At 34.2% G+C, this 22,524-nt stretch overlaps 1 protein-coding gene across 1 annotated transcript; it reads right to left on the bottom strand.

The window, feature by feature from the left end:
* Positions 1–8,189: 8,189 nt before the first annotated feature.
* Positions 8,190–21,334, bottom strand: Yipf5 (Yip1 domain family member 5). Its single transcript, XM_046460350.2, has 6 exons — positions 21,178–21,334; positions 20,552–20,671; positions 13,930–14,102; positions 12,655–12,800; positions 10,459–10,640; positions 8,190–9,158 (listed from the first exon to the last, which is right to left on the bottom strand). The coding sequence occupies exons 2-6, from the start codon at positions 20,659–20,661 to the stop codon at positions 8,996–8,998; spliced, it is 774 nt and encodes a 257-aa protein (XP_046316306.1). The 5' UTR covers positions 20,662–20,671; positions 21,178–21,334; the 3' UTR covers positions 8,190–8,995.
* Between the last annotated feature and the right edge of the window lie 1,190 nt (positions 21,335–22,524).

The following is a 22,524-nucleotide window of genomic DNA, read 5'->3' as shown; positions in this document are numbered from 1 at the left end:
CGAATCCAAAACCAGAACTTTGTTCAGAGTGGGTACTCAATGTCCTGGAATTTCGTTCAAGTATAGCAAAAGCTCACTGAGCAAGGATGGGAAACATTTCTCTATTTGCTGAACCAGGAAAACCCAAGCAAAAACTTCATTCCTTCCCTTGCCCCTGGAAAAAAAATATATTTGTATTATTTCCCCCATCACTTAGAGATGAAATTTTTGGTTTGTTTATTATTTTGTTAAAGAACTAAAAATAGGCAACATTAAACTCTATTGGCAATCACAATAAATGCTATAAATTTACTTAATTTCTATATTAGAGTCAAAGTTGGAAGGGACACAGACAGGAGTCAAGGGTGAAACACTAAAAGGATGCCATCAGCTTCCCTAGTTCTGTGGACTGCGGACTTGGATTGACATGCTGCTGGCACTCCAGAGTCTCAGAATAAACATAGTGCACATTGTAAAATCCTTGAAACTTCCTCACTAAATTAAGAGCCGTTCTTTTAGTACATCTGCATTTGTGACAGATTAAATTTCTTAAGATCCTGGCTCTTGGGGTCCACTGCATATTCAGTATGACTCATTGTGGTTTTTGATTCCTCACTTCAAAAGGCGTAGGCTGTCCATCATGGTATTTCAGATGAATGTGGTCATAAAGCTGAGAGCACACAATTACCAATCATAGTGATATGTATTACACATTTTATTTTTTGCCTACTTACGAATATGGTTCCTTTGTCATAAGTTATACTCAAGTGAATGTCATTGTATATCTGTGTATGCTTGCAAAAATATGTATGCCGTTATGGCCTAAGTTTTTGTGTGAAGTGAGCTATGAAATGCTGTCATGTTTTTATGTTTCTCAAGTAAACTTCATTAGAAAGGTAGATAAATGTCCTTTAATATGTTTATTTTTTTTTCCAGAATTACATTTTTTGGATTTTAGATTTTAAGGATTTTAAATTTTAGGGGGTGTGATCTCTCAGGATTTCAATATTCTGGATTGTGGTGTTTGGGATTGTTTTATGGGATTTTAGTCCAAAAACATTCTGACCAGAATATCATCATTAGCAATGTGGAGGAAATTATTTGGGGAGCAGTACCAGGAGCTAAAGCATGCTTGGCTGCAAGGTGAGGGGGTGGGAAGGAAGACGGATGAAAAAAAGTCAGCTAGGATGGTAGTGAATGAATACTTTCTTCCAGATCTTGGCCAGGATCTATAGGTTCGCCACTTCAGATTTTAAAAAATGGTGACCTGATACTATTTCAAATAGATAAAACAAGAAGATTCAAAGTCTAATTACAATATGAAAAATTGTAGTGGTTAAGAAAAAAGTTTCCAGCATGAGGGCTGGAATGTATTTCTGAGAGGTTTTATAAGCAGGTTAATATCAGAGACAATTGGCTTGTGTTATGCAGCTATTTAAAAACTGCTTTAAAATCATAACATGCTTTTCTGCTGTTTTGACTTTTAGTACTTACTGCTTTTATACCAGATACATAAGTTTTATTTTGATACATCAAATTTTTTTATTAAAATTAAATATTAAATAAAATTCCTTAGCATGTCGTAGCACAATCTTTCTCAACTGTCCTTCTGCTGATTCTCACAAGACCCTAGGTTCCCCTTGAAGTATGAAAGTCATACTCTTAACTCAGCTCTTGTTCTGCCTCTGGTAAAGACAGTTTCCATGGTTTATTCATAAATGATTCTATTATTTTTTTTGTGACATGAATAAAAACAGAAAATCAATGTAACTCTTATGTCAAATATTAAATTCTAACTTTAGTTCAGAGTAGATGTCCAAATACGACTATGTATAAACACCCTCCATCTCTTCTGCAGTTCAGTTTAATCTTTTATTCAAACCACAGAAATGTTTGATTCTTTCGCAGGAAAAGCCAAAACTAAGCTATCCCATCAGGAAGACTGTGAGCTACACCAGAGTCAAAACAGAATATGACTCAAAGAGAAGGTAAAAACTGAAATTGGGTAGCTGGGCATGGTAGCATACAGCTGTAATCCTCTTGAGTCAGCCTCCCAAGTCACTGGGATTGAATCTTTCACAGGAAAAGTCAAAACTCAGGAGGATGATAAGTCAAAGTCAGCCTCAGCAACTTAGTGAGAACCTGTCCCAGAATAATAATAATAATAATAATAATAATAATAATAATAATAATAGTAATAATGGCGGCTGGGGAATGTGGCTCAGTGGCTAAGTGTCTCTGGATTCAATCTCTGGTGCCAATTTTTTTTTTTTTTTTTAATTAGCCTGGGTTTAGAATGACCTGTGCTGACCCATGCATAGGAGGATTGCCTGAATGGACATTTAAACTAGCAGATCTTGTTCAATGTGACTCTTCAGAGTGACTTAAAATTGACATTTAAATATTAGAAATATAGTCTCTTAAACTACTCTAAGATTTCATCTCACTCTTGTCAGAATGGCAATCATCAAGAATACAGGCAACAATAAACGCTGGAGAGGATGTGGTGAAAAATGTATGCTCATACACTGCTGGTGGAACTGCAAATTGGTGCAACCACTATGGAAAGCAGTATGGAGATTCCTTAGAAAATTGGGAATGAAATCACCATTTGACCCAGCTATCCTACTCCTTGGTTTACACCCAAAGAACTTAAAATCAGCATACTATAGTGACACAGCCACATCAATGTTTATAGCAGCTCAATTCATAATAGCTAGACTATGGAATCAACTTAGGCATCCCTCAATAGATGAGTGGATAAAGAAAATGTGGTATATATATTCAACGGAATATTACTCAGATTTAAAGAACAGTAAAATTATGGCATTGCCAGTAAACGGTTGGAGTTGGAGAATATCATGCTAAGTGAAATAAGTCAATCCCATAAAACCAAAGGCCAAATGTTTTCTCTAAAATGCAGATGCTAATTCACAATAAGGTGGGGGTCACTAGGGAATAGCATTTCCTTAGATTAGGTAAAGGGAAGTGATGGGAGGGGAGGAGAGGGTATGTGGGGATAGGAAAGATAACAGAATAAAACAGACATTATTACTGTATGTATATATGTGACTACATGACCAATATGCTTTTGCAACATGTACACTGAGAAAAATGATTATATCCTACCTATATATGATATATAAAAGTGCATAAATGCATCCTACTGTCATGTATAACTAATTAAAACAAATTTTAAAAAAGCAAATGTCACACTCCAGGAATGAACCATTCCAATACCGAGACAGCACTACATACATTGGTGGGGGGAAGTGCAAAGATCCCCAATGTCTGAAAACAGGGGCTGGTGACCTAAACTCTACTCGTATAATAAAATGATATCCAGCCAATAAAAAGGATTAAGTAAATATCAATATTCAGCATATATAATGAGGCTCATAAGAGCTAAATTTAAAAAGGGAAACTTTGAAAGCATTATCCTAAGTGAACTAAGCCAGAAACAAAAGGCCACATACTGTATGCTTCCACACACAGGAGATGTCCTAAATAGGCAAACCTGGAGACAAAATTTTTATTGTGGTTGGAAGGGCAGGGGTGAGAGGTATAGTGTTTCCTTTTGGGAGTATGGAAGTATTCTTAAGATAGTGGTAATTGTTGTACAACCCTGTAAGTATAATAAAACCCACTTAGTCATACTCTAAAATGGTGAATTTTTTATACAAATTTTATCTCAATAATGAAAACTTTAAAAATAAGATGTGTACTGTGTGTATTCAAATGTATATATAAGTCACTGGGAGAAGAAAAAGAATACCTGTATTTTTATATGGCAACCTGTTTCCATGTGGATAGCCTTCAAAAACATTATGCTAAGTCAAAAAAAAGCCAAATATAAAGGCCTATATATCATATTCCATTTAAATTAACTTCTAGAACGTGCAAATAAATCTATAGACAGTTAGTGGTTGTCAGGAGGTCATGGTGGGAATTGACTGTAGTGAGTAAATGCATATAAATTTTAGGGAAGATAGGGAAGTGAAATTTGGGGGGCAACTTCCCTTTCTTCCATTTTCTGGTATTGCTTTTCTCTTTTTTTTCTGGACAAAATTATTATTTCTGCCTTTAATAAAATCCATCATAAACCCTCCTCTCTAACTCTACAAAGATATTTTAGATGTTTTAGCAGTTGCTCTATCTCCTATTTTCCCTCTCCATATTTCAAAGTTTACTTACACAATTTATTTTAAGTATGTGCTTCACAGGTTTTAGTAAACATACTCTTGTGTAACTAAGGCCACTCAAAAAGCTCCCTCTTGCTCAATGCAGTCAATTCCCACCATGACCTCCTGACAAATATTAACTGGCTATCTATAGATTTATTTGCACATTCTAGAAGTTAATTTAAATGGAATATGATATATAGTCCTTTATATTTGGCTTTTTTTGAATTAGCGTAATGTTTTTGAAGGTCATTCACATTGAAACAGGTTGCCATATAGAAATATTCATTTTTATCATGGTGATGGTGTAATTGGAAAAGGAAATAAAGTTGTTTCCACTTTAAAAAGGAAAACAGGAAATAAAAGGGATTTTGAGACCATTCTTTAAAGGTAAGACTCTACCAAATTTTCTGATACTATAGAAGACCATGAAACTGAAATCCACAAGCAAATGTCATTAAATATAATAAAGACATTTTGAGAACTACATTTTATCTAGGAAAAAAATAACCATATTGTTTTCCTTACTTTTGGGAAAATCAGAGTAAGCCAACTAAGTGAAAAAATAAAATTTACAAGCATTTTACATGTTACCACTCAGTACTTGGTTAAAATTGTGTATATCACAAATGTTGAAAAGCTACTAAAAACACCTTAGTACATAATTATTCACCCTGCAAATTATCCGCAGATTTAGTGCTAGTTTCAGAAATAAACCAAATTTATATATGCAAGGTAAGCCTAATTAGTTAAGCTCACAAAAAAATGTATTAGCCGATTTTTAGAACCTAATGTGCTCAAGAAAGTATTTTGCTTTTAAATTAGAACAGCTCTGTATTTAATTAGTCCTCATTTGAGTATGTAATCACCTTAATTTATTTGCACAAACATAGGACACTGTGCTCCATCAGCAATGTTCTTCATTAACAAAGTAGGAACTTTGTGCACAACAGCAGAAGAAATATTTCCATCTGTGATGCAACATCAGAACTGAATACTATCAAATTTTATAGTCACCATTTGTTGATTTTAGGGTCATCATCCTGAGATGCATATTAATGATAATATATTTTTGATTAAGTACCCTGCCATTCCCTAGAAACCAACAATTTAAATATTTAATGTTTCATTTTACCTATCATCCAGTTATAAAATGGATATTTACTTGGCAATGCACAAAGTAACTTACTAAAATTCAAGTAACAGTATTACAATTCAAGCATCAGTAATTTGTATGGTGCAGAAGCAGAGTTAATTTAAAAAATTCTTCATTATGGTATAAAATAATAGCAGTTTCAACTGTAGAAGAGGCAAGGATAGGTTTTATTTAGACTGCTGGAAACAAACAGTATATACTGGAAAAGTCAATGACATAGCATTCTTTCATTAAAATGTAACCAACCTATCCTTCCTTAAGGCATTTTCAATAAATGTTGATATTTGTGTTAATTACCTATTATCACACATTCTCCAAAATCCTAAATACACTCTCAAAAGAAAAGATTCTTGTTAACTTTTATATATCTACTTTTGAAAAGGTACTTATGTTTTTGCTTGATTCTAAATGTTTCATTTCTAAAGTTCATATTCTGACACACACATCACTCAATACAGATAACTTCATAATTTAAGCTTTTATTTTCAAATAAACTGGAATTTATAAATATTGAAATCACTTAGTAACTAGCAGTTGAAATCTGACATGACAACACAAAATGTGTCAGTGGATACTTTGTGAGGACTAACTTGGGGCATTATTTGGATAGGAGGCTTGCTCTAGGTAGCATTTTAAAGAATGGCTTAGTGCTATTTTTTTGGCAAGTATGCTTCCTGTTAAGACTTTTGCCATGGGAAATGCTACATTTGGAAAAATTCAGACACTATTTTATGAAAGACTAAACACTGTTATATAAATATGTTTTGTGTGTATATATGTGTGTATATATATATATATATATATATATATATAATCTCCCCTCCCACAGGGCAAGATAAACAGGTTGACTTGAGTCATTACCTCAGATCTGCTCTATATGACAAGAGATCTTGAAACATGGTTTTTATGTCCTACTTGTCCATGACTGAATGAAAGTGCCCTACAGAATAAGATTCTAACTTCTACATTTCCTGTGTTATTCAAACTCTAAAGTCCCCATTCATATGGTGGGGGGAGTATATAATTTCAAACCAAATAAACTTTTTTTTGGTAGGTAAAAACTGAAACTGGGTAGCTCTAATTCTGTGGGCTCTCTATTCGCCTCACTGATTCTTTCTTTTGCTGAGAAGCTTATTAGTTTGAATCCATCCCATTTATAGATTCTTGATTTTATTTCTTGCACTATAGGAGTCTTATTAAGGAAGTTGGGGCCTAATCCAACAAAGATAATTTTAACATTGAAAAAATTTATCTTTCTTAGCTTTGGAGAAGTTAAATAACGCCTATTAGGGTAAAAAATACATACTTTCAAACTGTCAATTATACAGTACTACTTAAGTTCTAGCCAAAGTCCTGTAATTAGACACATGTTTTAAAAAATTCTCTTTGATTGGATGCCAGTATCCAAGGATAGCATTTCAAGATTTATAGCACTTTGCATATGCATTACTATATCTGAAGAAAGAATGCCTTTTCCAACAAAACTAAGTAGTTCTTAAAAAGTGTGAATACAGTATGGTAGTAAAGTCATAAAACATGCATATACACCATGTGTTAAATTAACTACATGTCCTTGGCATGTGTGCATTCGCAAGTAAATAACACAGTAATGTGCTTTAACTTGCCACTCCACTTACTGAGAACATGACCTGGAATGAGATACAGTATGTGTCAATCTGTCATCCCCACAGTGAGCTTTAGTTAATTTATGTTAATCACTGGGTGAACTGAGCTAAGCTGAGGGTTTCTAGTATTTAAAGGTACTTGTATGTTTTTGGCATAAAAAGGGCATTAAAGATATGAAACCTGGTATATAAGAAACAGAAATCCATTCCAATGCCAGACAAAAAGAAAAAATCCACAATTTTTGAGACACAGATTACCATTCTTTAATGTATGCATAAATATGGCTATATATATTTTTGACTTGGAATTTTATAAGGGAAATATTGGCTATACATGACTCTTCATATAACCAAGCAAACTCTTGCATTAAATGCAATTTCACTGTATGGCTATATTGATAGAGCTACACATTAACTGGTTTTACATACTATTATTTTGGAGCTAAATAAAAAACAACAAAAAAAATCTGTACAACAGTTTAAAAATTATTTTGTTGTGGGGATAGGCAACAAATAATAAAGCAGTATTATCCATTTGGGGAATGTGGCTGATAATGACCAGTGTTAACTAAGAGTGAATTTAATTTCTAAAGCATAATCTACCTTATTCCTGAGAGCTTAATATTAACAGAAGGCATTTATACATTGCCTTAAAAGAACTGTATTTAAAAAACTGAAAAAGGTAAAGATACTATTTAAATATTACAATAAAATATATTGTTCTAACCAAAACTATTAGCAAGTGTTTCTCCTGAAGATTAAGTATGAAGAAAAACATATTTATATGATGACAGAAATTAGAACTTATGATCTGATAGGAAATGTGTTTTAATTTACCTCAACTTCCTTCTATACTTGAAAAATTGCTCTAAAAAACAACCATTAATTCATCAGTTTGGCTTTTTTTTTTTTTTTTTTTAAATAACATTTTTCTTCCATACCATGACTTTCTCATAAGTGTAACAGAACTTTATTTAGAATTAGAGGCAGTTTCTGTAGAAAAAGCCAGTGGTCAATATACAGGGCATAGTACTTTCATACAGATTATCTGGTAAGAAAGCTTAAATATAAATCAAATAAATTCAATGTAAGAAAATAAATTTCTTCTCATTTAATCTTCTTTTTTCTGATTCTACACTAACTGAATTCTATTTTTAAATCTAAGGTGGAGAGTCAAGATCAAACCCTAATTACAGAAAATGAGACACAAAGAACAGTTGTTTAGTAAAAGTAAACTCAACAACACAGTTAAAATTAATTGGGAAAACTTTAATTATTAAGCATCAAATGTACTTTACATTGATAAATGCAATACTCAAATTGTGAAATTTTAAATATTTTTCTCAAAAAAAGTGATTTTCTTTCTCCTGGGAAATGTGGAGACCCAACTAAGCAATAATGTGGTCAGTTCAGGTTTAGATAATATTAACATCTACACAGCTGTTCACGTTTCATGTCTATTGTGAACTTCCCATATCTTTGAATTTTAGCAAAAAATTTTCATGAGATAATTTACAGGACTGTCAATTCTTCTGAAGTGCAAACTCACAACACTCCGCTTGGATCCTGTTTTTGTTGTTTCACTGTACTTAATTTGAGAATACAGGTAATTTTTCTTTCCTAATTCCTTGGAAAAATATTTCTGCAATAAGTTTTGTATCTTGTTTACTATATGTAACTGGGTTGTTTTTAAGAAAGATTATCAGCTTTGTGGTTAGTTTCCCACAGTTGATAAAAATCTATCAAAAACATCGTAATACAATTTGTAAGGAAGAAAAGTTGTTTTTCAAAGAATGCTGATCAGGAAAGAAATAGTACTTCTTATTTATATAACCACAAACACTTAAAGCTAGTCACACTGCAGGTAAATCCAATACAGTATTCAAAAGTTCTATAAAAATGAACAAAAGATACATGTTTGCTTCCACTGCTCCAATAGTCTATTGTAAATCTGCTCGAGAATTGTGTTGCAGCAGTGTGCTGGTCCAATTTAACAGTTCAAGGTTCTTTTTGTGTATTTGGCCCACTGACGTCCACATCCCAGTAAGTTCAGTTCAAAAGACGGAAATTAGGGCAAAGACTCCATATAATAAAGCACATGGATATGCTACTAAAAGTTGCTGTCCTTCCATAGCTAATGCAGAAATAAAAATCTTGGAAGCGGAAAAACTACACCATCCAATAATTCCAGCAGTGAGAATGATTCCTACCATTCCTCTGTAACAAAAAAAAAAAGGGGGGAGGTGTGTGACAGATGAGATTAGTTGTATAAGAACACTACAATAACCTGTTCTAAAGAAAAGCATTTTAATCCACATGCAGACATATACAGAAATAATCAAGAATTTTTTTCAAATGTTAAAATGTACCTCACAGTAAATTCAATAATGCTGAATCACTTCATGTGATAAAAAGCTAATTTATAACCACATTTTGCTCTTTTAAAATATGAGATTTCCTAATCGTGGCACTTCTGAAATTCAGGCTGAAAATTTCTCTGTTGTAGAAGCTACTCTGTGCATTATTAGAACATTCAGCAGGTATCCCTGGCTTCTAACTTTAAGATACTACCATTCCTGCTTGCCCACAGCTATGACTTCAATATGTCTCTAAACATTGTCAAATGCCCCCTGGAAGCAAAACTCTACTGGATGAAAATTAGCATTTTAGTATAAAAGCAACTTCTATAAAATTCAAATATAAATATATTAATTCTTAACAAATCACAAGCACAAAGCAGCTTCTTCTGAAGCATTTGTTCAAAGGCAGAATGCTGCAAAGCCATTATCTTGCCAAATTTTTCCTACTGCTCTTCTCCTAAACATTCATTTTGACCATCTATCTGAAATAAAGCCTAATCATTGGTAATGTCCAGTACAAGCCACAAGGAGGTGCTTGAATTACTGAAAAAGAATTTGCACACTGGCCACAAGGAGGAACTTCATGAACAGTAATTGACCTTTCTATTTAATCTAACCTAAAAGATCATTTAAAAAGTACACATATTTAAAGCTATATACAAGTACATCTGAGAACATGGGCATTCATAATAGCCTCTTATCATAAAAAGAGTATGTTTCATTTTCAATTATAAAGCTGTCAAATCAAGACTATGTATTTATTATTCATTCATTTCACATATGCTCAAAGGTGTCAAACAATTTGATATGATCTAAAGCATATTAAGAAGAGTAACCATAATTTTAAGATGAATAACTTGAACTTTTCTGCGTGTGATATAATGATCACAATTATTCATTACTGCTATGACCCTGCTAAGTAAATAAACACAAAACAAGTAAAATTCTTGTTCATAGGTAAAACGAGCTTTCATAAAAGATTTTAAAATTTATTCCCATTTTCATTGCTCATCACCCAAAAGCATGTAGCAAAGTTCTTACCTACAAGAGCCACTATTTGATATGTTTGTTGAATCAGTGATTTCAAACTGAAAATAAGATGAATCCTACTACATGGAATTGGTCAATTAAACCCCAAGATAAAGATCAGTACTTACTGCAAAGAAAATATCACTGCAAAGCTGGAAAGTAGGATCATGGGAAGAAGACAATATCCCAGGACACTTGCCACACATCCAAATGAAACACCTGTCATACTCATTAAGTTCAATAAACAAAACATCCCTAGACATCCAATTGCACTGATCCCATATACGTAGCCAAACTGGATTTTGCCAGCCTACAGGTAAAGAAAAGATAACAGGTTAAAAGGCAAAAAAATAAGTTCGTTTTGACATAATTTCCCCTAAAAGAGTACATTTAGAAGATATAGAATTCAAGATCAACAAAATCTGAAGATGTATATATTCTTCACTTAGGGAAGTATAAGAACAGACTAGTTTTTATATACTTCTTAAGCTTAAAGTGATATCACCTCCCAATACAGATATTTAATTTTCCATTTTCCAGGTAACATCTGAACTTGGCATAGAATTGAACAAATAAAAGGACAAAATCATGGTATAATTACCTAAGCTAGCTGGATTTCTAAAAAAGAACTTTGATTGAATTTAAGCAAATAAACCACAAAGACATGAAGGAAAGACATTCAGAATGCTCGAATTGCTAATAATCATTTGAAGGCACCTGATTTCATCCCAAATGCTCCAAAGCAACTTATTCTCACTGGCAGATGTAGCCATAATCTTTCTAATAGCAGAAATAATTTTATCAATTACTTTAAATATATATTAGCAGAGCTAGGAGGAAAAAAGTCAGGATAAGCACTAAGCTCAGGCTCTGTGGATAAAGGAGGAAAAAAAACAAGAATATAATGGAACATTTTTTTCTTTCATTATTTTCCAAAATAGTCACTTTTTACAGTTCTCTGACCAAATAACAACAAAACCTTCATTCTGCTCTGGTAAAAGACATCACTAGACAATTTTAGAATAGCAAAGTAGGTAAATTAGAACTACCTCACTAGCCAAGGTATGTAAAAAAAAAAAAAAAAAAAAAAAATCACTGTATTCATGTCACACCATCACTAGAACCTGACTATAGAGGAACCTTCAAAAAGACCCTGGTTTGTCAAATTTTCTTCTCATTTAAGATTTAATCTTAAAAATTCTTCTACATTTCATATAGCAAAATGAAAAATCCTTAGAATTTTTATAACAAAATATATTTGTAAATACTTCATTAAGAGTGTGGAAATTTGAAAAAGCCAGCTGAATTCATTGATGAATTCATTCATGTAGCAATAATAAAATCCCACACTTGCATAGTGCTTTTAACTTTTCAAAGTGTTCTGCCATAACCAGTCTTATTTTATCTTCAAAACAATCTTGTTAGGTAGGCAGCACAGGGTTATCTATCAGAGGGAACTGAAGTTAGATTAAATAACTTTGTCAAGGACAAAGTAGATGTTCAAGCCCAGCTCTTCTGTAAAAATTCCATTTTTATTCACTACATTATTTATCTCTTACAATTTAGAGATATAATATAAAACAGTAACAATTATCTTTAAAGTGTTTCTTTTCATTCTCAATATCCTTTAACATTCTTGGGAGTTGGAACATAGGGTGGAAAAATCCCATAGTTCTTCAATGTTTTGATTCATTACAAGGTAAAATATATTTAGGAAAGTAATCATGAGTCCAACAACAAAACACTGACCACCAGGTCTAGCATTTAAAAATCAATAAGCAAAAAATACTATCATTTAAAAACAGCCAAAGCAGGCTAGGTGCTGTGGCATACACCTATAATCCCAGTGACTCAGAAGGTTAAAAGCAGGGGGATCACGAGTTTGAGGCTAGTCTCAGCAACTTAAGAGAGACCCTGTCTTAAAACAAAAAATAGTAAGAGATGGTGATATAGCTCAGTGGTAAAGCATCTCTGGGTTCAATCTCCAATACAAAGAAGACAAAGCAACAGGTAGAGAATATTGTTAATACCTGCAAAGTAGGAAGTAAAGAGACTGATTGAGGGACTGAAGCCACATATTATGTAATTTTTCCTTATTGTTTTGTTTTTTCCCTAATTGGACCACTTCTTGAAATAAGAAATTACTTCTTAAATACACTACATGGTTCTACTGATGTAGAAATGATGAATAGGTACATATTCGAACAACTCAATGCTATGTAAAACACATCAAAGACTTGAGGTATAAGCAAAATTTCAAAACAGCTTTTAATAGAATATTTAAAGATTGTTAAAAATCTGAGAGATGAAATTAAAAATCTTACCAGTAACAACGTGGCTCCAAAGGCAAGGCAAAAAACCATTGGTCCTGCTAAATCAGTTTCATTCATAATGCTGCCATCTGCTACTTTTAATGGATGCAGCACTGTTAGTGTTTTTTGCCAGATGTGGTCAAAATTGATACCTAATTCTAAGGGAAAAGAAAAAAAGGACATGAACTAGAAAGGGTACCAGATGTGAGGAAACAGATAATCATTACATCTCTCAGCTATGACTGCACAGCAAAAAATACATGGACAGTGGTAATAGTAAGGGGCTCTTTATCTAAGGTTTCAGGAACACCTGGTGGCCCCATGAAATTGTATACAAAACTATGTCTCTATGCATATGTGCTCATTTTTCTGAGGAGAGTATTCACAGCTTTCTTTAGACTTTTAAGGGTATCTAGTCCACACACACACAAAGAAGGTCAGAACTGCTACTCTGTAGGTTTTGAAAACTACAATATTTTTTAAGTAACATTATCAGTCTATTAGTTCATTTCCATGTTCAATAATCTCTACTGTTATTTCCTTCATTTCTTTCACTGATAAAATTTAATAATCCGAAGTAAAAGCCAGTGTTTACAAACTGATATACTTTAGTATTAGTTAACAAAAAAAAAATAAATAAATAAAATCCTGTTGCCTGTGGCCCAATGTGGTTTCATATACACTTTGTTCAAAATGAGCTTCTAGCCAGGCGTGATAGTGCACACCTGTAATCCCAGCAGCTTGGAGGCTGAGGCAGGAGAACTGCGAATTCAAAGGCAGCCTCAGCAACTTAGCAAGACCCTGTGTCTAAATTAAATATAAAAAATAGCTAAATATGTGGCTCAAGAGTTAAGCATGCTGGGTTCAATTTCCAGTACCCCCCACCCCACAAAAAGCTTCTAAGTTGAAAAATTTTTTTCATATATGATTGTTTTCTTAATGAAACGACATCTCCTCAAAATTAAGTTTTATTTTCACTGACCAGCTAGATACTAAAGTACAGGTTGAGTATCTCTCTAACCTGAAAATTCAAAATCTGAAATGCTCCAAAACTGAAATTCTTTGAATGCTTGGCACAATTCTCAAAAAATTTCAGATTCTGGAAGATCTAAGATTTCAGAGTTTTGGATTAGGGATGAGGAAATCTAATCTACAAAAATATTCTATCATCTACAAAAATACTCTTAACATCTGAAAAACTTCAAAATCTAGAACACTTCTGGTCCCATGTTTTTCAGATAGAAGACATTTAACTTGTACTATCAAATGTTACACAACCAATCTTACCTTCTAATAAAGGTGGTTCATCCTCAAAGTTGTTTCCGTAGAATGGCTGAGGCGTAGCTGGAGTATATGCCTGAGTTGGCTGGAAAATCTGACCAGTGTATGGCTGTTGTGGCTGCATCATGTCTGCAGGGACAAATTGGCCTTGCTGCACATAGTCATAGCCAGCATACTGTCTACAAATCAAACACAGTTCAATTGTTCAAAAGTATTTCAATTCACTGACAGTTGATATCCTTGAAATTCCTAAACTTTCATTTGACAGGTCTTGGTCATGCTATTTCTAGGATATTAACTTTGCCAGTGCTTATAAATACTAGTTGAAATGATTGAAAGATCAAGCTGATCATCTACACTGAAAAGTCACCTGCTTTTATATAGAATCTTCCTGATGTCAGTATTCATTTGTGCAGTGTATTTTAAGTAGTTTACAAACTATTACATTTTCAAACATTAGAATGTCAACAAATAAAAACACAAATCTATTTTTCTATTTTCTTAGTGAGGGTACATAATATTACAATACTCCATGAAATAAATTTATGCATAAGAGAATGAACTGAAGCTTACGATGACAGACTTTACATGTTACATAATTTCCCACATAATTTGTGTACCTATTGAATCATCCTTTTACTTCTCATGATGTTATTTTTTGCAAGTGAGTAAATCTCTTTAACAGTCTATTTTAAACCACAGCATGGAAAAATCAAGTTTGTTTTTGTTAAATCTTTGTGAATATAATAAAACATTATTAGTACACCTTGCATTCAAATAGTACTTTTAAATTTTCAAAGTGGTTGTATACCTATTGTCTCGTTTGATTTGTACTAGAGAAAATCCTGGATTTAGAAGGAGACAGATACCTTACCACTGATGTTTTAGCGACAATGACAAGAAGGAACCAAAAGATACTGAAGCCACACCTTCAAATATCTGTTTGATCACATTCTGGAAAATGTACCTAATCTAGCTATGTATTAAGAAACACAGACACAAAATAATTATTTTAAAAGTAATTTTTAAAAAAAATACCTTTATTTTGTTTGTTTATTTTTATGTGGTGCTGAGGATCGAACCCAGTGCCTCACAAGTGAGGGGCAAGCACTCAACCGCTGAACCACAACCCCAGCCCCCAAAGTAAAATATTTTTTAAAAAATTACTTAGTCTATTAAATTTTTCTGGTCTCTTTTAAAAAAATACAAAAATCTAATGAGGGTTTTTTTTTTTTTTGTTGTTACTGGGGATTGAATCCAGGGGTGTTCAACCACTGAGCCAGATCCCCGGCCTTTTTAAAAATATTTTATCTAGAGATAGGGTCTCTCTGAGTTGCTTAGGGCCTCACCAAGTTGCCTCCCAAACCACTGGGATTACAGGAGTGCACCACTATGCCAGCAATATTGAGATTTTTAAAATAAAAATTCTTAATTAAACATCTCAACTAAAAGAAAATCAAAATAACATTAAATGTTTAGCTACATACAGTCCTTTTGGAGACTCCAATGTGATTCTCAAATCATAATCCTTTAAAATGTTACTATGTGCAAAGCACTGTTTTAAGTGTTTAATGTGAATTCTCTCAAATTATGCTCACTATAACCCCATGAAGTCACACCATATTAGATATTGTATTTCTCATTATAAAGATATGGAGACTGAAATTTAGATTAAAATAATTTGCCCACGGTGGTGCCTAGATTCAAAACTAGGCTTTCTGACTCCAGTGGCCAACTTAACAATTGTAATAAAAATAACTTCAAAATCCTATATCGGAGATAACTTAAGATAACTTAACAGCCTTTTCACTATGTAAATATGTTGATTTCTACTTACATACATACCCGTCCATACATGTACACCACCCAACAGGGCTAGCTAGGTGAACTACAAAAAGAATTCACATTTCCTGATTTAGCACAATATACTACTGTGATGATCTTTGCAAAGATTTATTGGAGTCTATGAAAACACAACTAAATCTCCATATGGAGGTTTCTACAATCTGCTTAACAAAGACTATTTTATATCTGAGAGAGAGAGAAAGAAGGAAAGAAATGTGACTCAATAGAAAATCAAAATGAACAATACAGACTAGCAGTTCTCAAACTCTTTGGTATTAGAACCCCTTTGTATTCTTAATATGTATTGAAAACCCCAAATAAGCTATTATCTATCAAAATTTATAATAAGATAAATGTTTAATAAACATTTAAAATATTTATAAATTCATTTAAAGTGACAATTCCAATACATTATATTTTAACCTTTTTATGAAAAACTTTCTAACCAAAAAAGTATTGAAAAAGTCACACTCTATTTTTTAAAATTTCATTACTGGCTGGTTTAATAAAAGCTAGATTCTTAGAACTGCCTCTGAATTTAATCTGTTATGATATGTGGTTTTAGGTGAAGTACCTGAAGAAAACCAATTCTGCAGACATGTAGCTAGGAAAAAAAAAAAGAGTACTATAATAATCTTTTTGAATTATCATGAATGTTCTTTTTGATGCTACATCGAAAATTCAAGTTGCAACATGGAACTTGAAATACCATCATTGAACTATTTGTACCATTACATTGAAGTAACACTCTGAACGGTTCCTTTATTCTTACATGATTCTGTAAACATCATGCATTGGCCATTTAGAAAAAAAGTCAGTATTAATTTTATTAATTTTGCTTATCTTCCAACTACTGGCATTTTATTCTACAATATTAAAAGATCATTTAATATCATCATTGTTCTCATCAGAAAAATAATTATTAGGAAGCTGACAATTTCAGGGTAAAAAAAAAAAAATCTCTTTCACCTGAAAACTCAAAACTGATCATTGAAGACATATACTGTCAGTTGCTTTCTTTGAAATGACAGGCTCAGTTACTCATTTTTCAGAATATATCTGTTAAACACTCAAGTTAAATAACTGCAATTTGTCAGCTATTATTTCAAATAAAAATGGTCTCCATGAAAAAGCTGGTTGCAAACTGGTTCAGCTTGCAACTCAAATTGTACATGAGCGCTTCTTAGAGATACCAAAATTTCAGTATGTAATAGATGTGCTTTACAACTGTTTCCCATTTTGTCAACAAAATATTAAAGAAATGGGTGTACTAATGGGTAAGGATTTAACAAAACAACAAATGTTATTGCTTCATTAAGGGAATACTTAAATGAAACTGACTCCCTCTGCTCTTCTACAGGTGTGTGGCCTTGAAAAATACAACTACTAGAACAATTTGATGCTCCTGTGATGATTTATACTTAGATAACAGCAGTTTTACCAAACACATTTTTACTACATCAGTGCAAATGTTAATACATCTAAAAAGCATACAGAATGTCTTAGTATTACCATGAAAGTAACTTTTGGCTTTAAAGGCCCCCTGAAAAGTCTCAAAGATCCTCTAGGGTCTGTCGTCCACACTGAGAAATATTAATTTAGATTCACAAATTAAAAGTAAGTAAGAGAAACACTGAGAGCAATTGACCATTTCTAAGCTGGCATCATCATTCCATCTTCAGGATGCCACATGAGAAAGACAACACTGTGGCATTTTACTACCTCCCTTTTCGGACAGGACCTGTGGAAGAAAACTGACTCACTCCTTTTAAAGGAAAACATGGTATGGCAGACATAATCTTTACAGATTAGCAACAGTTTCACAGCAGGAAAAGTAGCATATGCTAAATCAATCTCTGAAAAAGTACTTTATGTCTTTGTTGTTGAACCAAGACAAAGCCTCTTATTCCACAAAGGTATTATCAGTTAAGTCAAAGATGAAAACAAAAGCTCTCAGTGTTTTTTTTTTTTTTTTTTTTAAGTGACTGGAGAAAAACATAAATGATTGCTGTTGCTATATATTTTAGAAGTATATCTAGAATACAATGTGGGATCTATTCAATATCACACATGTCAAAACAAAACAAAATAAAATAACAAAAAATAAGTTATGATAAAAGAATATTTACTTTTGGTTTTTGTTTGTTTCATTTGGTATATGAGTGTTATCAGTGATATCTGTGAAGCACCCATAGAAGACACCAGAAAATGTTAAAGCTGACATCATATGGAAAATGCCAATGATAGACTAATAAGCCAAACTTGAAGACAATCCAAATATTATGCCTTTTGAATTTAGATTTTCAACAACAAAGAGTTATCAGCTGATATTTGTTAACAAGTTAGCAAACCACACAGATAACACTTGGTAAGCTAAGATAAAGTTTTAAAATATAACGTTGCAGATCTATTTTCAGATACATACAGAGTGGAAAAGCACAACTTATAAAGCTAACGAACTTATAAAGCTAGGAAACACATATTTATTACTGCTAATATATAACACCTTTTGTTTTCCTAAGTATTATCTATAAACCCTTACTTGTTAACTGGCAGCAATGGCTATATAATTACATAAGGAGGAAAAAAAAAAAAAAAAAAACCTTCTTCACAAATACTGAAGCAAAGCTTAGTAACCCATGATTTGGTTGGAATGGAATTATGAAAATAGTTAGCAACAGAATATCTATACAACTTCCAAATGGAGAACTGCAATTAGATGATTCTAAGAGGAGTAAGAAGATAAGCCACCTTTTTATTTATTGTTTTTTATTTTGGGGGGAGGCATACCGGGGATTGAACTCAGGGGCATGTGGTTACTGAGCCACATCCCCAGCCCTATTTTAGAGACGGGGTCTCACTGAGTTGCTTAGTGCCTCACTTTTGCTGAGGCTGGCTTTGAACTCATGATCTTCCTGCCTCAGCCTCCTAAGCAGCTGGGATTACAGGCATGTGCCACTGTGCCCAGCACACATTATTAGGTGATACAAATATGGACAGGTTATAAAATAAATGCTGAGGTAGATAAACTTAGGAGGCTGCAATCTAAATGGAATACTTCTATAAGTCTAAAGATGGTTAAAAAGAAGAAATGCTGAGGTAGACAGACCTAGGAGGTTGCATCTAAATGGAATATGTCTACAAGTCTAAACATTAAGATCTTTTGGTTAAAAACAGGCTGGCATATAGAGATAGGCTCTCCAATGCTTGACTGCTACTAGCTAAGTCTCTGGTCAATCTTTGGCCCTCCGATACACAAAGCAATTATCAAAAATACATATTTAGGTAAATTAATGATTGGAAACCTCTAAACATGATTTTCCCATTCTACTCAATTGTTAGATCAAAAGGGATAAATACTCATAGGTATGTAACTGAGCACTACACAAAAGGAAAAAGATAATTCATAGATAGAGGGTATTTTTACATGTTCGCCCCTACTGTTCAACAGGTTATGTATTTACATCTCAAACTTATCAGACTTGAATAGTCTATAGGTTACAAAAAGGTCCATAGTGGGGCTGAATTTTTCTTTTTTAAAAATCATTGGCACTTTCACTCAGATACATTAATGCAATGCATTCTAGTACTACACACTTCTCACAGACTGACTAGATACACAATCTTTTCCCTCATCATGGAAAAGTCTTCATGGGATTTTAAATCCAGGATCCATAGATGAACAACAGATGACACATGGATTGTCTACAGTTATACACACATTTATTTGGGGAGTTTATGCATGTACTTATGAAAAATGGGTCCACAGTTTTCATAAGATTCTCAAAGTGGTCCAGGACTACCTAAAATTGTTTAGGAACCCTAATGTAGAAAACTCCTTCATTTGCCAGAAGAACAATGAGATTTATCTCTAAGGTTCTAAGAGACTAAAGATAGGATAGTTCTAGAAGAAATTGGGAAAAAACTTCAGTTAACATATTTTTGCCCCAAACTCCAGATACTATAATAAGATTTCATTCTATTTTTAATAGTTCAGACTGAAAGAACTTCAATTTTCCTATTGAATCTGCAACTGATAATGTCTGCTTCAGTGTGAGCAATAATAAAAATCATTATCAATTGCTATATGAAAATCACCTGATGACTCATAACAGGGAGCTTCCATTGTTAAACAGTCTTAAACAGTGTCACCAAGCACTTTCAATTAGAGTTGATAGCTTCTTTTCTTTTGGGGGGGGGGGGGGGTAATGGGAATTGAACCCAGAGGCACTCAACCACTGAGCCTCATCCCCCACCTCCCCATCCTCGCTTTAAAAAAAAAAAAAAACATTAAGACAGGGTCTCACTAAGTTGCTGAGGCTGGTTTTGAACTCGTGATCCTCCTGTCTCAGCCTCCTCAGCTGCTGGGATTACGAGCCAACATCAATTAATTACCTGATAAAATCAGAAAGTTGGACTGTTTTACCACACAAGCCATCAAAAGGTTTTGACAGTCCAGTGGGACTATGTAGTAGCCTATTTCTAGGTACTTGAAGCTTGCATCCTTATTTTAAAGGATACAGAAATACTGTAACTACCTCAATAAGCTACTTTTGTACCCTGGCATACCTGAAGATTTTGCAGAAGATACCAAATTCTAAATAGGATAATCTCTTCAAACTCAAATTAATGTCACAGCTCTCTCCAGAAAAGAAATTTATTAATAATCACATTCCTGAAAAGGGACACGTTCACACATTCAGTTTTAGACAGAACCAAATATTCTGAATACATGCTTTCAATGCAATGTAAACTAAATAAATCGCCAAAGTTGAAAGGTTACTTGCTATAGGGTCCTCCACTTCCTCCATAATCATAGGACGGCTGAGATTGGTCATCGATGCTGTAACTTGTCTGGTAGAAATCCGTGTTTAAGTTCTCAAAGCCTGACATTGCAAATGATCTGAAATAGAAGAGAAAAAGCATGCCCAAGGCTCTATTGGAATCATTCGTTGCACTTTGCTTAAGCAAATAGTCAGAAGACAGTAAACATTTATTCCCCAGTAATTGTGGAAAGCATCATTTGGAAGGTGGAAAGGGAGTATGAAAATATCTAGTTTCTAAGTCGAGGCCGTGGAAGACACTTCTATCTTAAGGAGCTGATAAGCTTCTGGTAGGGGCGAGGTCGTGGGAGGGGTAACCCCACAAGGATCTACAAGATCAGTTAAAAAAGATGATTCCTCAGAGGCGTACAGCTGACAACAGGGCAGTCTCCTTGCAAACCAAGGCTCATGGCCTGTCAGCAAAGTGCAGAAAACTAGAAGGTCGCGCCTAAGGTGCTGAGACCGCGGCAGAAGGAGTTGAAAAGGGAGTAAGGGTCTAGAGAAAAGCGCCCAAAGAGGGCAACAAGCCGAGCCGCACTACTATCGGGAGAAGCCAAAGAGTGTGCCACAGACCAGAAACACTCACCAATCGCGGGGGCGGCAGCGGCGGAAGCAGTTGTACCTCCAGCGGCCCCAAATAACCCCCAACTCAGTTCCAGACCCTGTAGTAGCCCCGTTGCTACGTGTCACAGGGCCAAAAAACTGCTTCCGGGGCACGCCCGCTAGCGCAGGCGTGTTGGCAGGATTATATTCGGTTGGAGTCCGGGTCGCGGTGGAGGGGGGCGGTGCTAGATATAGAGCATGCGCAAGGTCTTGACGGGCCAATGGGAAGAGGGAAAGTACTTCTGGCACCGGGTGAACGGCGGAGGAAGAAGGCGCAGGCGCAGCAATTGCTGATTACTTGGTGGGAGGAGGGAGAATTCCTCCCTCGTCCGGGAGTTGGAGAATGGACGGGAAGCCGCGAGATTAAACCTAGGGATTCCCTTTCCTGTGCTAGCTACAGAGCCGCGGTCTCTCTGGAAGTGCAGTGATTCAGGCGCGGTACTAACAGTTTAAAGTATTTAATCTTTGCAACCTAATGAGATGGTTACCCTCTTACTTTACGTTTGTGAGTGTTCATTTTGTGCTACCTACTGGGAATACAATAGTGACTATTAGATTTATGGTAACCGTCCTTCTGGGCGAGAGGGCTAATTAAGCACATACAAATAAGTTGTTATTGATATTTTTAATGTCTTATAATTTTTCGAAAAGTGTAATATTCATTTGGGGGAAAAAAAAAGAGCCTTAACAGCCGCTTAGAAAGGGTGATGATCAAAAGGTTGTTAACTTGAGGGAAAAAGGAAGCGGGAAGGATAATGGCAGAGGATGGAAGGAGAGCTTGAATGTTTCAGGCAGAGAGAATAGCATGTGCAAAGCCCGGAATGAGGAAAAGCATGGTGTGAGCAAAGGTGTAAATCGGGTTTTCTGAGCCTTTGCACTACTGTCATTTTGGTTTAGACGGTTCTTTCTAGGGGCAGGTAGTGCCTTGTGCATTGTAAGATGTTTGGGAGCATTCTGACCTCTATCCACTAGATTTCCAGTAGTACCCCTTCCCCTGAGTTGTGACTAAAATGGCTTCAGACATTTCCTAGAATCACAATTTCCAGTCACTTTTACCAAGGTGATGGAATCTTGAATACTGTCACTTCAATACCATGCTATTAACCAATAAGCAGAACAGAACCGTCTTTGAGGGTACAGTACTTAAATTTATATAGTGAGCCTTTTCATTATATACTGGGATCAAAATACTGTGGTCCTCACAAAAGAAGCCAGACAATTGCTCCGGGACTAATTTCCAAAGGAATAATAAAATTTCACTGGTTGAAACTTTTCTCTGGGCACACATAAACACTTCAAAATAAAACAAGTGCAAAACAAACATTCTGCT

Source organism: Marmota monax, unplaced genomic scaffold (assembly GCF_021218885.2).
Source record: "Marmota monax isolate L192 unplaced genomic scaffold, Marmota_monax_Labrador192_F-V1.1 WCK01_AAM20220418_F8-fsc00006, whole genome shotgun sequence".
Classification (NCBI taxonomy): domain Eukaryota; kingdom Metazoa; phylum Chordata; class Mammalia; order Rodentia; family Sciuridae; genus Marmota; species Marmota monax.
The sequence above is the reverse complement of the archived record's forward strand: the minus strand, read 5'-3'. Positions and strand labels throughout refer to the sequence as shown.